The sequence below is a fragment of the Dendrobium catenatum genome, unplaced genomic scaffold, assembly GCF_001605985.2.
Source record: "Dendrobium catenatum unplaced genomic scaffold, ASM160598v2 fragScaff_scaffold_156, whole genome shotgun sequence".
NCBI lineage: Eukaryota > Viridiplantae > Streptophyta > Magnoliopsida > Asparagales > Orchidaceae > Dendrobium > Dendrobium catenatum.
This window is the reverse complement of record NW_021318618.1, coordinates 5,314,370-5,329,574: the sequence shown is the minus strand read 5'-3', so window position 1 is coordinate 5,329,574 and position 15,205 is coordinate 5,314,370. Positions and strand designations below refer to the sequence as shown.

Genomic DNA, 15,205 nt, shown 5'->3' with positions numbered 1-15,205 from the left:
CTCCACCATAGGAGCATAACACCCACACTCTAGAACCATCACTTGTGTAAGGCACAAGAGTGTACACAAACACCAAGTCTCATTGAGGAATTCTTTCAAATCATTTTAAAACGATGCTAAAATGAGTATTTGAATGATTCATACCAAAGGAATGCATCGAATCATTTAAATTTGAATTAATTTGATTTTTTTATCAAAAAATCAAGAACTGTCTTCTGTGTATATACGGTGTATGAAATGCGTCTGAAACGCGTATGTAATGCGTATCGAGTGCGTACATTAAATACCTAAATGAAAACCTTCTTATCGATTTGAATTAAGGATCAATGGTGGGAAACCCTATATTCGACTCTCCTTGTTGGTTTTATTGACGAGGAGATGCATTCAAATTAATTTGACTCTCCTCCACATACTCTAATGAATGCTGCACCATAGGAGCATAACACCCACACTCTAGAACCATCACTTTTGTAAGGCACAAGGGTGTACACAAACACCAAGTCTCATTGAGGAATTCTTTCAAATCATTTTTAAACGATGCTAAAATGAGCATTTGAATGATTCATACCGAAAGAATGCATCGAATCATTTAAATTCGAATTAATTTGATTTTTTTTATCAAAAAACCAAGAACTGTCTTCTGCGTATATACGGCGTATGAAATGCGTCTGAGAGACGTATGTAATGCGTATCGAGTGCGTACTTTGAATACCTAAATGAAAATCTTCTTAATCGATTTGAATTAAGGATCAATGGTGTGAAACCCTATATTCGACGCTCCTTGCTGGTTTTATTGACGAGGAGATGCATTCAAATTAATTTGATTTTTTTATCAAAAAACCAAGAACTGTCTTCTGCGTATATACGGCGTATGAGCTGCGTCTAACACGCGTATGGTAGGCGTATAGAGTGCGTACCTTGAATACCTCAATAAAAATTTCTTAATCTATTTAAATGAAGGTTCAATGGTGAGAAATATTATATTCAACACTCCTTTATTGTTGCTCAACCATTGAACCATAACACCCACACTCTAGAACCATCACTTGTGTAGCACAAGGCTGTACACAAACACTAAGTCTCATTGAGGAATTCTTTCTCAAATCATTTTAAAATGATGCTAAAATCACATGAAATCATTCTTAATTACAAGGAAAAAATACCAGTTATGTACATAAATTTAAAATATGAAAAGTTCATTTCATTGAAGCACAAAACAATCCGTATGCAAATTCTGCTCTATATTTTGGCATTTTTTCTTGCCAATCTGTTCTCTCTTGCCAGTTGGAGTTGTTTTGTCGAACAATATTCTCCATGTATTTGCAAACGAACATACCACAATCTGTATTGTTGGTCTGAGTTGGGGCCTTCTTCATTGTCTTGAAACTTCATTTAGTGATATTTTGACGAAAGGCTTTTTTGCAATCCTTATTTATGCTTGCAATCTGAACAATATATGGAATAGAATTAAGTCACTTAAAAATAATCACGAAATTTGTAAATAATTCAAGATTATAATCAAACTCACTATCTTCAGAGCAATACTTTTATGCATAGGGTTGGGCACAGAGTCGTAAAATTTTCACCTTTTTTGCTTTATGTAACCAGCTAGAAGGGTCCAGTGCTCTCCGTGAATAAAATGAATTAATTATAATATTGCATGACTGAACAGAATTGTAGTCTACGTGCTCGAGGAACAATTTTGATTTTACATCCTTAACCTTGTAATGCTGCAAAAAATTAATATAAGAATTAAATAGTTTAAATAAAAATTATATATAAAATAAAACTAGTATATTAACCCAATACATTGGTGAGATGTATAGATATTTTTATACTGATCTGGTGAATTTTAGACTTCTCATTAATAAAATGGCAAAAGCATCAACATGGTCATTGTCCAGGTAACTGTCTGATAATATTTCGTCGATCAATGCGTCTTGAAATCATCACGTTCCCAGATTCAAATACACGCATGCTACTGAAATATTTAAACAAAAAATTCGCATAAGATACGCATATAAATACGCAATCCTTACGCACAGAGCACGCATTACGTACGCATGCGTTACGCAAGTAATACGCATACCATACACACATTAACTAAAATAAATACCTCGTCAGATATTTCTTTATTTTTCTCGAAGAAAAAGTTCCTTCATTGGACTCAACATTTCCACGCCTCTGTAATTAACTGTGGGACTTGCAGGGTAACCTTTATTACAACATCATCAACATTGATTATTTCTTTAGTTGTGAAACTTTTTGGGGAAACTTTTTGGAAAGGATCAATTTATTTGGAAGATTCTTGTTGGGGGGGGGGAGCTTCTTTGGACTGTTCTTTTTTGGAGGGAGCTTCTTTGGACTGCTTCTTCTTGGGGGAGTCTTTTTGGAATGTCTTCTCTGGGGGAGCTTCTTTGGGGGCTTCTTTGGACTGTTCTTCTTCGGGGGAGGTTCTTTGGACTGTTCTTCTTGTGGGGGAGGTTCTTTGGACTGTTCTTCTTGGGGGGAGCTTTTTTGGACTGTTCTTTTTTGGGGGAGCTTCTTTGACATGTTCTTCTTCGGGGGGATCTTCTTTGGCAGCTTCTTTGGACTGTTCTTATTGTTGGGGAACTTCTTTAATATGTTCTTCTTGCGGGGGAACTTCTTTGGTAGTTACTTCTTGGGCGGTTTCTTCAGGGATGTGGTGTACCCTTTTCTGCTTCTTTTTTTTTGTCTTGATTTTCTCTTTAATTTCTTCTTCTTGTAAACCCTTTGAGCAGCCTGGGTCATCTCAGCATCATTAATTATTTTTGGGGCGTCGGTCTTGGTGTGTTCAGATGATACCCGAATATTCTTGGGGGATGGAATTGTATGGGGAATGAATGATGAGGAGGAGGGAGCAGCTTGTTGATCAGGCTTAATAATTCCTTGGACAATGCAATGTTGGAGCTTCTCATCAATAAGATTAACTCTTCTCACAATTTTTTCAAAATTCTTGCTCATTCTAGCTTCAAATTCCTGGAAGAGGTTGACCATGGATTCCTGCATAATCCTTATTACTTTCTTTTCAAGTTCATCTAATGATTGGGGTTTGGTTTTCAAGGCGAATTTGGGCTGCAGAGGAGATTGTGGGGGGAGATGATGTTCATGAGTGTTAGTTTGAATGGGTGAAAGAGGGGTTGATGGATATTTCTTTACACCCAAGAGATCAGATTCTTCAGGGGTTACTCCTTGGATGTCAACAAAAATCTGTAAAAAATTATTCTCAAATAAATATGCAATCTAAATGCAATCATATACGCATTGTCTACGCATCATATACGCATTCTATACGCACAACGTACGCAATACATACGCAAACCGTACGCAATAAATAAGTAATATATAAAACTGTACACAATAAATACCTGTCTTCTCTTTAAATTAACAAATAATTTGGCAGTCTTTTCAGTGTTATACACAATGTCATCAGACCATCGAAGGAAACGGGGCCTTCTGTCAGGATACTTTGGGAGATGAATGGAAGTGTGCTCCAGGAACCAAACTTGCATAAAATTGAGATATTCTCAGTTAGTTTTAGCAAAACAATCTGTCAATTAAAATGTTTAATTAGAATTGTTTTAGCACTCACAATAAGCAGTGGCACAAATCCATTGATATAACCCGCTGGCCTGTTTTTTGAGATCTTCATAGATACATTATTAAAATCTTCAACCAGGCATTCCCAAGTTGACCATGCCCAGTTAATTGATGAAAAATCATCAACATTATTTGTTATTGTCTTTAATATCTTAGGAACTTTAAAGTTGCTTTGTTGGAGAAAATAAATTAGAACACAAATATATAATAAATATTTTCAACATGGTATCTGGGGAGCTTTCCCTAGTCAACTCAAACATTTTAGTCTTAATATCCTTTGAACTGATTGTTGAAGTCGGCAAGTCATCCAAGTAATCTCCTCATCTCTGTTTGATAGTCCAGTCAGGAGGGCCACTTCATCAGCTGTGAAATGTTAAAAATGGCCCTCTATAATGAAGTTTTGCTTTTCAATGTTCCACATTGTCAGTAGCTGGTAGATAAGTGAGGCGTTTTGCTCAAATCCAGAAAATTGAAGAAATTGGTAAATATTCAGTTCCTTCAATTTTTCTTCAATTTCAACAGGAATTATATCGAAAAATGTATCACACATTGTTATGAAGGTCGAAACATAGCATCTATATGATATAAGACAGACGTAGATCTGCGTAGAATAAGAAACTATAATTATTTTAGAGAAGCAGGTGATACGAATTCAGTACGCATATAAAACTTAATAAAATACGCATATTATACGCAACGTGTACGCATACCATACGCGATGTGTATGAATATCATACGCGATGTGTACGCATACCATACGCAATGTACGCAAATGATGAGAAAAATATCAGCATAAATCTAGGGTTTATGGTACACTAATCGTTTTTCTTTATTGGAAGTTTAGTTTTATGATTTAAAAATCCAAAGTACTTATTAAAAAATGTTAGGGTTTGTCTTCAACATATACACATAAAATAAGGGAAATTTACGCAAATTATATACATTGTGTACAAAGAAAATACGCAGAAAGAACGAAAATGGTGAGATAAATATAAACTTTTATAGTTACTCGGAATGATTTTAATTTATTTTTTGGTTTCTTCAGCAAATACACGTTGAATATCAAAGATATCTGTAGTTCATTTTATGTCAATGTAAGAATTTTCGCACCTTTCTCTTTGCAGGTGAATCCTTTCCCTCGTCCATGATGAGAAGACGAGATTGTTGGAGGAATTCAGAAGATGTTTTTTGCTGGAAGCTCGGGAGAAATGGAGCGAATGGTCGAAATGTGGAATTTGGAAAATGTTAAAATTTTCCGCCTTTTTCATTGTATATACTGGGCGGGCCTCGCATTATTTACTCTCGAAAATACAAACGGGTCGGGCCTTAACTTTCCACGTTAGCACGCCACGCGTTATGTTTTTATTGGCTACTATTAGAGACCGAACACATCTTTGTGAGCAAATTCCACAGAATAATTTCTCCTTATCTTGATCAGATTGGCGTCGAATGGTCTTGTTTCCCTTCTCTACCAGTCGCAAATCTGTCGCCTTTATCGCAGCCTCCCACTCTTAAATCAAAGACGAATGAGGCCTTTGTCTATTTTTTTTCTTCCTCCCTATTCAAAAACCCAAGAGATCCAGCCTTCCCTTTTGATTCCCTCTACTCTTCACTGACCCTAGCTATCCTAAACGATCGAGCTTCCTTAGATGCTCTCATCACTGCTTTCGATTCCTCAACCTAATCCCAACCCTCGCTCACCTCCAAATCCAGATAGAACCTAAACTCAGCTCTGATCCGGCCTTCAACCCGTTCGATTCAGCTCCTCCCGTCCACAATCCACTCCCTATAGCTGACTAAATCCCACGCACGGCCGTAGAATCCGAGCCCCTCAGTCTGCTCTAGCGCCTTCGTCCGACCCAGTTCAGTGGCTCCTTCGCATCAGTGTGCCGCACACGCCCTTCTGACTCTGATCCGCCTCCCTCAGCCCATTTGCACGAGGTCGTTCAATCCTTTTTCGCTCCCAGCCCGACCCTAAACTGCAAATAGCCCCTCTGCTCAAATCCCTATACTTACATGCTTCTTCCCCAGCTGAGCAGATCAACGTCACCAACAGCACTGTGCTGACTCGATCCCTCCTCTTGCCGCAAGCATTCGATTCTAGCAACGATCTTGCCTCCTTACAGCCTCTGCCGACCCAACTGATCTATCCAACCACCTCCAGTCGAGCTGTTGACTATATCCTCTTCTCTGACCTGCAGCCTCACAACCTACCACAGCTCAAACTCTCTCTTCCAACCAACTGTACACCACTCCCTCAACTACAGCAGCCTTCTAATTCCTTCACAATCGCAGCCCATTCAAATAGCCTCATATCCTCTCAACCAAACCCAAATGACTTCCCTAATCCAACTTAAAACAGTCATTACCAGCCCCATACTCCAAACTCCACAACAACGCATTTTCCCTTTGTTATTATCATTATTATTAGTTTGAAAAAAAAAAAAAAAAAGAGAAAGCAAAAGAAGAAGAAAAAAGAAAGAAAAAAAAAAGAATGAGGGATTTTAAAAAAATAAAGAAAAGAGAGAAAATAGGTTTTTTGTGCATTCGTTGTTGTTTTCCCGACACCGCCGCTCTGGACCCCTTACTAAGGTATAATGTTTCCAAAACTCAAAAATCTCATATCCCGTTTTCGGCGCTCGCGGCGCACCCGAAAACCACCTATGCAAGCTTTTCTTAGCTTAGTGGAAGGAAACCCGGTGCGGTGCTTGTAGTGAGGCGGGCGACCCTTGTGCACGTTTTTCTTAGCTTGGCAGGGTAAAACTTAAATACTCGTGTACGAGCTTCAGTGCCTACAGGGAAAAATTGCGTTTTCAAATAGGTACCCCCGAAGACCCATGCACACGATATCATTCGACATCGATCATACACGTCTTTCTTAATGTAGTGGGAAGGCTAAGACTCCCTAAATTTTCTCTATAGGGAAATGATGGGAGGATGTCAAAATTCATACTGAAAATGCACATGACTTAAACAAATATAGGGGACCAAACTTGCAAATTGAATGTAGGGAACAAAACTTTAAAAATGTGCAGGAAACAGAACTTGCAAATTGAACCACAAGGAACCAGATATTAAACTTAAGCATGCACTACTCGAAAGACTGTCAAATATAGTTCAGAGATTAATTAAATCAAATTTTACTAAGTTTTCAATCAAAAAACGTTGAAAGCTTTTTTCAGCCATCCTTATTGATCGTATAGGTCAATGTACAAAAGAATCAGAGATTAAAGTAGTTGAATTAACTGTTATGCCGGCCCAGGAGGGGCCGGCTGGACCGGTCCAACCTGGACCGGTCCGGGTCTTCTCGCGACGAAACAAAAGCACGCAGGTGGAACCGAGCGGAGAGGGAGCAAAGCCGACGGGGGCCAGGGAAGAATTTTGGGAGGGAAATTTTGAATGCGAGGGGCTGTTTAGACATTTTGTAAAACTCCTTTATGGTTAATTAGGAGGTTAGGAGGAAAAGGGGGATTATCTTGATTTTGAATTTCTTGGGAGATCTAGGGTTTGTTGCTCTTGGGCTCTTGGCGTTGCCGGAGATCGTTGGAGAGTTTTTCCTTCCTCTCGAATTGAAGGAAAGTTGTATCTTGCAAGTGCTTTTCATCCTTTATTGAAATAAAAGTGTTTGCATCGTTTTTCTACGATTCTCCCTACTTCTTTCTCTCAGTTTTTCTGCAGTTTTGCTGTTTTTCTGCTGTGGACAGCAATATTTGCTTGGATTTACTTTGGTTTTGGTGAGAAACACTTGGAAATCCAAGAGTTTCCTATCATTAACCAAACCATATAAGCTGATAAAATGCTAGCAAAATTGCCTCCAAATAAACAAGAAATTAGCCACTGTCAAGAGTCGGGCTATCAACCAATAAATTAAAAAAAAAAACATCAATATTCAAAACTATAGAACATAAGAAAGAACCAAGATAATAGATATTTAATTAAGCACAAGGAGTCAACAAAGCCGAAGCAGAGTCAACAACCAAATCCCTAGTGAGTTGCCAAAAGAAATAGGAGAAGGTAACAACAGAGAAATATATAGAGCATAACAACATAAAACCAAACAAATGAGATTAGAGAGAGCATATAATGAATAAGATCAGTGGCTAGCCGAACAAATTGAATTAAATGGGAATAACAAGGAAAAGTTGATCTGTGCAAAAACATAAATCTTTCCATTTTGTAGCAATTGAAGATGTGCGAGGAAGGTGAAGGAACCCATCCCAAAGTTGATGTAAAACAACATGCGGTGAATCAAGAATTGCACTTGAGAATTAATAGAAGTAATGACTTTTACCTTGCTACTAAAACTCTTTGTTTGCTCAAGTTGAGTTTAAGAATAAGACATTGATAGATTAAGCAATGATAATAAATTACATGTAAAGATTAGAGGAGCTTTTCAAAATATCACCAAGAATTTAAGTAATGCCAATAGCTACGAATAACAAAGCCCCAAATTTAATACTTAGATCATTCACCTTGAAGTCCTTCGCTCATTTTGAAAGTGGTGGCTAGCGGAGGAGAATCGTAAGTAGACTTAGCGATGCCACTAGTAGACAAGTGATCCCGAGAGGATTCGTCGCCGGAGAAGAAGCCGGATTTGGAGGAGCGGGTGGGCGGCCGTCAATGATCCACTCGGAGTATGGACGTTGTTTGTCGATGACGTGTATGAGAGTCGGGAGGATCCGGTCCAAGTAAGCTCCAACGGTGTCGTCGTCGGAATCAAATCCCGCGTCAAAGAAAGGCGATTGCCAGATGTCGAGATTACCGTGGGCGTCGAACACAAGTCCCCATTCAAATTCGGGGTCGGCCATGCATTCTTGCCTAGGGTTGAAGGAGTACCCGAGAGGGAATAGGAGGTGGCAGGTCTTGGGGTGGTGGAGGGAGAAGGAAAATAGATGTTATTTAGTGGGAGGGAAGAAAGCTGAATCTGATTTCAGATTTTAATTTAGAGGAGACAGGGAAGATTTGTTTCAAATCTCAGGTTTGAAATTTGAAATAAAACTGAAATCCCGTGAGAGATGGGGAGGGATTTAGGAGATATTTGAGTATTGATTGGTGGGGATTGGAGAGATAAAAGAGGAGAAGGTGGCCGGCCCCATGGAGAGATGAGAGCAACCAAAATAGTGACGTGGCCTCTCTTGAGAAACTTACGGGGGGGGGCAAGGTGGCCGGCGGCTTAGGGCTGCTTGGAGCAGGTGGCGACAAGGGCAAGGGGGAAAAGAGATGGAATTTTCTGGGGATTTGACGACTACAAATTTACTAACCTCAAATGTCTTCTCGTTGAATTTCCACAAGATTAGCTAGCACAAAAACTAGAACTCACAAAGAGATCTAGTCTTCTCCGGCGAACTCACTAAGAGATCTTGGAGGGAGGAACTCACAAAGAGAACAAGTAGTAAATTTTCATTTCATCAAAAACTAAAAACTATTACATAAGAAAATGACCATATAAATAGGCCTCACAATGACAAAGAAAGCAAAAGACTAAAATGCCCCTCGGGCTACAATAACGACCAAATACCCATAAGGGCAAAAACGAAAAATGTAAAATAAAATTAAACTACTACATAAAATGATGAAAATCCAAATCATCGTGGCCGTCGATCTGTGTTTCGGGCGATGGTACACATGTCGAAATCTGATGTCCCCATCAAAAGTAAAGATATGGGATAATGCCGAAGTGTGCGTAGAAGTTCCATTCACATGAAGAATAATGTAAAAATTAGTAATCGAGAAATTCTTTGTTGTCCAAGTGAACACTAATACTGATGATATTATCATTAAGGATGCCGGCCAACCTAAAATTAACCAAAGAGTCTTGATGAGGAGTCCTATGAAAAAAACCAGAAATCAAAAGAAGAAATAGTTGAATGGCGAAACAATAGAAACATGAGAAGCTATAGCATGGTATGAATAAAGAAGAAATAGAATTCATGGGATATTCCAAGTGAAACCTACTTTTGATATTACAATTCAATTGAAACTTAATATTATGGATGTGTGTTTTTACCACATGAAAAAGTTATTGCATAGAAATATGTAAAATTGGCAAATGAAGCTGATGATAATTGTATGATGTATTTTTTGTGCCAAATAAAGCACACAACATTTGGTCCTTCAATGAATGTCTTGAAGGTTCTAAACATGCTTCAAATGCTTGATTTTGACTCAATTGGGCTTATAGATTGTATCATTTGTGTCGATGGGTTTAAGAGACGTTCTATTTGACTATGAACTTGTTAAAATGCGAGTTTGTATGGTCTTGACTTCATAATTTTGGACGTTTCTAATTCAAATATCGCTTTGAGATTTGCATTGACAAAGTACATTGATACAATATGACTTATTTTGACCTGTTTTCTTACGTCTCGATGGGCTTTGGAGGAGCTCTATTGATCATCTCTTTAATTGCATATTATTTTTTAAATATTTTGGGAGCATTTTATTCCTTTTACATTAGTAATTCTTATTTTATAAGAAATCTCTTCCACCTAGCTTCTCAATTTTTTATTTTTGGTTTTCTAATGAGCTACTTAAACTGCTATAATTATTGTTATAGCTAAAATATTTCCAGTTGCAGAATGCTCATCACAACAACGAAGAGTGCAGTAAATTGAGGATGAAGCTTAACTCAACACAAGCGAAGATGGATACTTACCGTAGGAGGCTAAAAGAGGCTTTGGATGAGATGAAAGTGATGCACAGTAAATATCAGGAAGCTTCAACAAATTTAAAAAATAAACTTCGGACTTATGGGCAGCATATTCTTGACTTGACGAAGCGGCTTGCTGAAAAAGAATAGAATCACATTGCACAATGTGCCCTTTTTGTTTTCCTTTTTTACTCTTTTCTATATGAGAGATTATTACGTGCGGTATCCGAACTGTCCGGAGACAAATCCGGATGCTACACGTAATAATTTTTCTTTCTATAGACGCTTTTTATTTAACATTAATCGTCCTGTAATTTGTAACTTCCTTAATTTATGTTGTCCTTCACCTTTTTATTTCGTACCAAATTTTTCTATTCTAAAATTTCTTTTTGGGATAGTGTTTTTATTACTTTCTGAAGTAGTTTTTTAGTATAGAAATCTTTTTAGAATAGTAAAAAATAGTAGCCAAAAGTGTTCTCAAATGATACTTAATAGTTTTCTTATTATTTCCAAAGTTATTTTCTTGCACAAAAATTTTTAATTCAAAAAAAAAAAATCACACATTATTTTAGAAAGCATTCAAAAAGTTGTCCTAAATGAATCTAAGGTTTTGTTTGGGGTGGCTTTTTTACTGCTTTTTAAAAATTAAATTTTTTTATTAGAAAGCTGTTTTTAAGTAATAAAAAAGTCATTCCAAACAAAACCTAAATTTATGAAAAACAAGATTTTTTGACATGTATCTAATCTATTCTAAATCTAAATTGTGTGGCGAGTAGCAGTAAATTATTATTTAATCGTTAGAATTATTATGTTGCTTGTTCTCATGTAAATCTACACGTTATTCATTTTCCTTTTGTTTATTTTCTGCTTTTTTTTTTTTACCTGTCAATGTACCCTTTAGTATATTGTGCTCATGTGATGCTGGGTTGGTTGAGTCAAGTGAACTCATGAATAGGCTCAAACTTGTTTGATAAATGAATCTGATTGTGAACATTGGTTGATCATATTGGGTGTTTTTTTTATTCAAAATAAGCATTGATTTGCTTATTTTTAACAATCGTCAAATTTAGGAGTCATTTGGTTGGTTGAAAAAAGAATGTAAGATAAAACTGAATGTAGTGTAAAAGGAATGGAATGTAATTTATTTGAAATGTTTGGAGATATTTAAACAAGTATAAACAAATGCTGAGATTTATTTTATATTTCTTTTACATTTGAACAAATATAAATATTTTAACTCCTGCATTTAAAATATGCTTGCATGATTGTGATTAAGGCTTCGTTTGGGACAGCTTTTTTATTACTTTCTAAAACAGAGTTTTAGTACAAATTTTTTTATTTTTGTATTAAAACTCCGTTTTAAAAAGCAGTAAAAAAGCCGTCCCAAACGAAGCCCTAAGCCATATAATTGGTCATATGTATAATCTTATTTTAAAAGTTGTAAGCATATATTACCTTATTTTTCAATCATGACATGCCATTTTTGAAAGTGGATCTAATTGAAGAACTGCTTTTTTTCATATACTTTGTATCCATTTGAAAGATTTGTTGGCTTTAAAGCTTAATAATTCAGATATTTTTTGATGGAAAAAAAAATAGAACAAATTTTAAAGCTACAAGTTGATAAGTTGTGCATGTTTATGTTCTTAAATATGCTTTAATCATTTTAACTGAATTTTCTGTAGCCATAAAACGTGATGAAAAGAGAACATAATACTTTCCCTTTTACGGCACTGAACATTTAATTATTTCCGTTGGGAAATCCTCTTAATTTTTAGAACGTTAGAGTAACAACAACAACAACATCAAGCCTTTATCCCACTACGTGGGGTCGGCTACATGAATCCTTTTTCTCCATTGTGTTCTATTAAAAGTCAAATTCTCATTTAAACCTAATAAAGAAAGGTCATTCCTAATATTTTCTAACCAAGTCTTTTTAGGTCTACCCCTACCTTTCTTAACATATTTTCTAAAGGAGAGATTATTACATGCAAGGCAAATTCGGACATTGCACGTAATAATTTTCCTTTCTATAGAGGCTTTTTATTTAACATTAATCGTCTTGTAATTTTTAACATCCTTAATTTATGTTGTCCTTCACCTTTTTATTTTTATTTTGTACCAAAATCTTCTATTTTAAAATTGTTTTTTTAGGAGTCTTTTTATTGCTTTCTAAAGTAGTTTTCTAGTTTAAAAATTTTTTTAGAATAGTAAAGAAATAGTGGTCAAAAGTTGTCTCAAATGAAACTTAATAGATTTTTTATTATTTTTTAAAGTTATTTTCTTGCAAAAAAAAAATCTAATTCAAAAAAAAAATTACACAAATTATTTTAGAAAGCAATAAAAAGTTGTCCTAAATGAAATCTAAGGCTTTGTATGGGGAGGTTTTTTTACTGCTCTAAAGCAGCTTTCTAGCATAAAAGTTAAGGTTTTGTTTGTGGCAGTTTTCTTGCTACTTAAAGCAACTTTTTAGTTCAAAAATTAAAAAATTTGTACTAAAAAGTTGCTTCATAAAATAGTAAGAAAGCCGTCCCAAACGAAACTTAAATTTTATATTAAAAAGCTGCTTTAAGTAGTAAAAAAATCATTCCAAACAAAATCTAAATCTATGAAAAACAAAATTTTTTGGTCTGTATCTAATCTATTCCAAATCTAAATTGTGTAGCGAGTAGCAGTAAATTATTGTTTAATCGTTAGAATTATTCTGTTATTTGTTCTCAGGTAAATCTTCACGCTATTCATTTTCCTTTGGTTTATTGTCTTCTTTTTTTTTTTTTTTTTAACCTGTCAATGTACCCGTTATAACTGATGCATGTAAACAACAGTGTGCTGTATCGGTAAAATACTGAAAAAGGTTGTCTTCAGGAATTGGTATAGTTATTTTTCATACAATCTATTCAAGTTTAAAATATCATCATTTCAGCATTGATTTGCTTATTATTAACAATCTTCAACTTTAGGAGCCATTTGGTTGGTTGAACAAATAGTGTAAAATAAAATTTAATGCAGCGTAAAAGGGATGAATGTAATCTATTTGAAATGTTTTGAGATATTTGAATAAATATACATCGAATGTTGTGATTTATTTATTAATTTTCTTAACTTGAAGTAAATTGAAAGTCATATAAAATTTAAGGATAATTATCATTGGTGGGTGATGGCAATGATGATGGTGATGGTTGGTGGGTGATGGTGATGGCTAGTGGGCGATGACGACAAGATGGATAGCCGTAGTGGTGGCAGCAAATGTCTGCGATTATAGGAGGTAATGAAAAAGAATTTTTGATCTAGTTTAAAATTGTCCAAATCTAATAATTTTCAATTACATCAAAATTGGAGTAGATTGTGCATTACAAATAAGTTAATTTTTATTTTATATTTCTTTTAAGTTTGAACAAATAGAAATATTTTTAACTTATGCATTTAAAATATGCTTGCATATTTGTGATTAAGCAATATAAATGGTCATATTTATAATCTTATTTTAAAAGTTTTAAGCTTATTGTATCATATTTTTCAATCATGACATGCCGGTTTTGAAAGTGGATCTAATTGATTCTAAAATTGAAGAACTGTTTTTTTTTATATATATTTTGTATGCATGTGAAAGATTTGTTGGCTTTAAATCCTATATAATTCAAATAATTTTTAGAGAAAAAAAAACATATATTAAAGCTACAAGTTGATAACTTGTAGTATTATTATGTTCTTAAAGATGCTTAAATCATTTTAACAGAATTTTCAGTAGTCTTAAAGCTTGATGAAAAAGAGAACATAATACTTTCCCTTTTACAGCACTGAACATTTAATTATTTCCGTTGAGAAATCCTCTTAATTTTTAGAACGTTAGAGTCCAGACAAAAAATGCCTTAGCCGTTATAATAAAAAAATCAACACACTTCGCAAGCTTTCTTCCCTTTCCCAACGGCTAGTTTTCCCTCTGCTCACCAGTTTAAATTCCCCCCTCCACCACTCATGTTCCCATAACTTATCAACCCTCTCTCTCTCTCTCTCTCGCTCGCCATGGCTTCTTCCCTTCTCTTTCGCATCGTCCTTCTCACAATAAGCAGCATAATGAGCATAGAAGCAAAGGATTTCGCAGTAGGTGGAAAGCCCAGCGCATGGAAAATCCCTTCTTCTAATTCAGATTCTCTCAACCAATGGGCTGAGGCCAACCGCTTCCAAGTCGGCGATTACCTCGGTAAACTCTATAGTAACTCTCTCTTATTCCTCCCAAAATATGTTAATTTGTTCTTCTTCACTGAGCAGAAATGGCAAATTCTATTGCTTGACAGTATGGGATTATGACGCCAAGAAGGACTCAGTTCTCCAGGTGAGGAAGAAGGACTACCATAGCTGCAACACTTCGAGCCCCATTGCCGTGCACCAGGACGGCAACACACGAGTGAGGCTTCGCCGATCTGGAGCTCACTACTTCATAAGCGGTGTAGAAGGAGCCTGTGAGAAGGGGGAAAAGCTTGTTGTTGTGGTGATATCAGAGAATCACAGAGAGGGTTTTCAGAGTAGCTTATCGCCGGCGCCGGCTCCGGCAGAGTTTGATAGTGGTTCTCCGGCAATGGCTCCGGTGACTGGTGGTGTGTCCACAGCTGGAAGAGGGCTTGTGGGTGCTGTTCTGGCTTTGTTGATTGGTGTTGGTGTTGTTGGCCTAGTGCTGGTTTGAGGAGTTTCAATCAGTTGTCTTGTTTTGGTTTTTGAGGATATTTTAATTTCTATTCATTTGTTATATTGAAATTGTCATCTGTAATAGTTCAATTGCTCGACTGAAGCTTAATGAATTATTTTTTTAAAATTTCCTATACAAAAATTTGCATTTTTTGTTTCTCGAATTAGTAAAACAGTAAACTTTATTGCTAGCTCACATTTACTTGATAAACCCATTCACCGCACGAGCATCCTAGCCCTGCGCCACATGTC

At 35.9% G+C, this 15,205-nt stretch overlaps 2 protein-coding genes across 2 annotated transcripts in view; both read left to right on the top strand.

Moving 5' to 3' along the window:
* The window catches only part of LOC110113448 (kinesin-like protein KIN-7I), a 98,395-nt gene extending 87,734 nt beyond the window's left edge, over positions 1-10,661 (top strand). Inside the window, exon 31 of the mRNA XM_020846043.2 lies at positions 10,193-10,661. Coding sequence (XP_020701702.1) covers positions 10,193-10,420 — 228 coding nt within the window. The 3' untranslated portion in view covers positions 10,421-10,661. The remainder of the gene's footprint in view (positions 1-10,192) is intronic.
* A 3,632-nt stretch (positions 10,662-14,293) lies between these two features.
* On the top strand, positions 14,294-14,951 carry LOC110113446 (early nodulin-like protein 3). The gene is made up of 2 exons (XM_020846040.2): positions 14,294-14,471; positions 14,566-14,951. Exons 1-2 carry the CDS (start codon positions 14,294-14,296, stop codon positions 14,949-14,951), a joined length of 564 nt encoding a protein of 187 aa, XP_020701699.1.
* Positions 14,952-15,205: the final 254 nt, after the last annotated feature.

What these genes read in the sequence shown, in the direction of transcription:
- LOC110113446 (XM_020846040.2), top strand. Translation starts at nt 14,294, where the DNA reads ATGGCTTCTTCCCTTCTCTTTCGCATCGTCCTTCTCACAATAAGCAGC. An exon ending in CCAAGTCGGCGATTACCTCG is followed by an intron (nt 14,472 to 14,565) that starts GTAAACTCTATA and finishes ATTGCTTGACAG; the next exon opens with TATGGGATTATGACGCCAAG.